General features: G+C 46.1%; 1 protein-coding gene across 1 annotated transcript; it reads left to right on the plus strand.

The window, feature by feature from the left end:
• Positions 1–645: 645 nt before the first annotated feature.
• On the plus strand, positions 646–2213 carry COCCADRAFT_42283 (uncharacterized protein; the record flags this gene model as incomplete). Its single annotated transcript, XM_007720797.1, has 2 exons — positions 646–1526; positions 2186–2213. The coding sequence occupies 2 exons, from the start codon at positions 646–648 to the stop codon at positions 2211–2213; spliced, it is 909 nt and encodes a 302-aa protein (XP_007718987.1).
• Positions 2214–2482: the final 269 nt, after the last annotated feature.

The raw sequence follows: 2482 nt of genomic DNA on the forward strand, positions 1-2482 counted from the left end.
TGTTGAGACATCACGCGTTATTGTTGGGACGTTGTTTTAGTGGGGGAACTGCGGCGCTCGGTGGGGTGCGGCGCTCGGTGGTGAAACACGTTAATCGATTTCTTTGGATGGATTTGTATATATGTGACTGAAATTACACCTATTCTAGAAAACTCGAAGTTGGTGACGTGTATCTAGCTACCTATCTACGTCTTTTTAGTTATATAATAAAGTAGAGACCTGCACTGTCGCGGGTCTGAGCACTCTATCGCGAAGCCATTCACGCTTAGAACGGTTGATAGACGATATTTAGTTGCTAGTGACCATTGGTGGGGTTTCTTGTTGAATTACGACCTGAATCGCTAGTTAAGTTGCTGGCTGAGAGCGGTGCAAAACTTGGTGCTATTGGTCCTATTCATAACACTAGCAGCACTAGTGGCGTTGATAAGGAGGGGTATCGACCTGTAAATGATACCCCCTTAAACCTTAAACATAGGTTCGACATGTGACGTGAAGAGTCGCAGCGTTGAACTTACTCACACTCTTTCTGCAATGTTTTCCTATTCTAACACATAGCTACGGGGCAAATTGTTTGTGTCCAGAACTACGTTCTCGTTTTCTTAGTTGTTTGCTCAACGCACCAGCTGTTTCCACCTATTCACTACCATGGCGGGGGAGTCAGGGTCCGTACATGTATCGTTGCCCAAAGCTATGACGATAGCTGCCTTTTTTGGCATTTCCATCCACAGTTCCATCGAAATTCTCTTCTCAATCTTTTACCGATTCAAAAACCGACGAGGATTGTATTTCTGGAGCATGCTTGTTGCATGTATCGGGATCCCTGTCCATGCGATAGCCGTGCTGCTACGCATGTTCGGCCTCGCACCAAACGCGGTGATGTCGTTCATTGTTGTCCTAGGCTGGTGGGCTATGGTAACCGGCCAGGCTGTAGTGCTTTTCTCGCGACTCAATCTGGTTAGCGATAACAAAAAGATTCGCTGCGTGCTAGTCATGATTATCACCAATTTCATCGTCCTCCACTTGCCTGTATCAGCATTGTACCTCGCCATCAACATTCGCACTTTCAACTTACTCACCAAAATCTTCTCCATCTACGAAAAGATCCAACTCGTCGGTTTCTCCATCCAAGAGAGCATCATTGCCAGCATTTACATCTGGGAGGCCTCACGCACCCTCAAACCCATTCTAGAATTCAGGGGACCGAAAGAGAGAAAGATAATCAAGCACCTGATTCTTGTCAATGTCCTTGTTGTCGCCATGGATGCCAGTCTACTCGTCACCGAATTCACAAATAATTTCGAAATTCAAACGACTTACAAGACTGTTGTCTACAGCATAAAGCTAAAACTCGAGTTCTATGTCTTGAATCAGCTGCTGTTAATAACTCAATACCCAACCTGTACCTGTACCGACTCCTTCTCGTTCATCGGCCATGATCTCGATATTTCCAATTGCCGCCTTATGCCTCCAGGGCCCAGTACTACGTTACAAAGGCCTCAGAAAATCGACACCACGGCTTCGTCTCAGTTTGGTTTGGAGCGTATGAATAGTGTGCCAGAAGATAACAACAGGCAGCCGTCGAGTTGCTATTTGGCTGGCCGCAATCGGCGCACTAATTCGTTAAATTCGAAACATGAAATATGGGCTGGTTGAGAATCTACAAAACTGAAGCTGTCAGTTTCAGGCCCGTCAAAGACTAGTGAACTGGCATCGAGAAGAGAGCGGTTGATATTTCGATTGTGCCCTTACACTAGCTGAAAAAACCTTCGGCTGGAGCGGGCCAGTACCCAGCATCTTCATCAGTATGCAATCAATTACCAGTACGGCGCCTAGATCGCCCGAACTACAGCAATACATCTCTGTGAATTTCGTCACTTCTGCTAATGCTCAGTGGCAACTGCAATCCTACATCTCCCTCCCTTATCGCGAGCCAACACCCGTCCGCGAAAGGATTGAACCTCAAGCCTCCTCTACCTCCCCCAACCCAAGCGCTATCATCCGCACTTCCACCGCCCTACCTCAAAAGGCTGTACCAATACGACCAAATTGGTTCATCACACCAGAGTAGAGCGCGAATACCGCAGAAAGCTAAATTTGGAGCTATGGCGGTGACGGAGGGTAGTACCTATGTTCACTCAAAGCGATGCAATGGATATAGACGTGGTAAATCTAAGTAAAATTATAGTACTAGCAGAGGTGGTAGCCTACGCTAGAGCCCTAGAAGCTTAGGCAGATATATTATTCAAGAAGATGTGAAGATATAAAGATACTAACGTGTTTCACCACCGAGCGGCGCAGTCTCCTTATCAAAACAACTTCGCAATACTTCTTACGCAACACCACTATAATTTTTGTTATTAAGTAGAATAAGATATTATTTAATAGACTCGTCGCTATCCTCTATATCCTCTAATTCTACTTAGCAAGTGCGAGAGTTGTGTCTAGTTTGGCCACAACGCCCGTAGTGCCGTTCACTGCGCAC

Source organism: Bipolaris zeicola, assembly GCF_000523435.1.
Source record: "Bipolaris zeicola 26-R-13 unplaced genomic scaffold scaffold_656, whole genome shotgun sequence".
In the NCBI taxonomy this organism is placed as follows: Eukaryota; Fungi; Ascomycota; class Dothideomycetes; order Pleosporales; family Pleosporaceae; genus Bipolaris; species Bipolaris zeicola.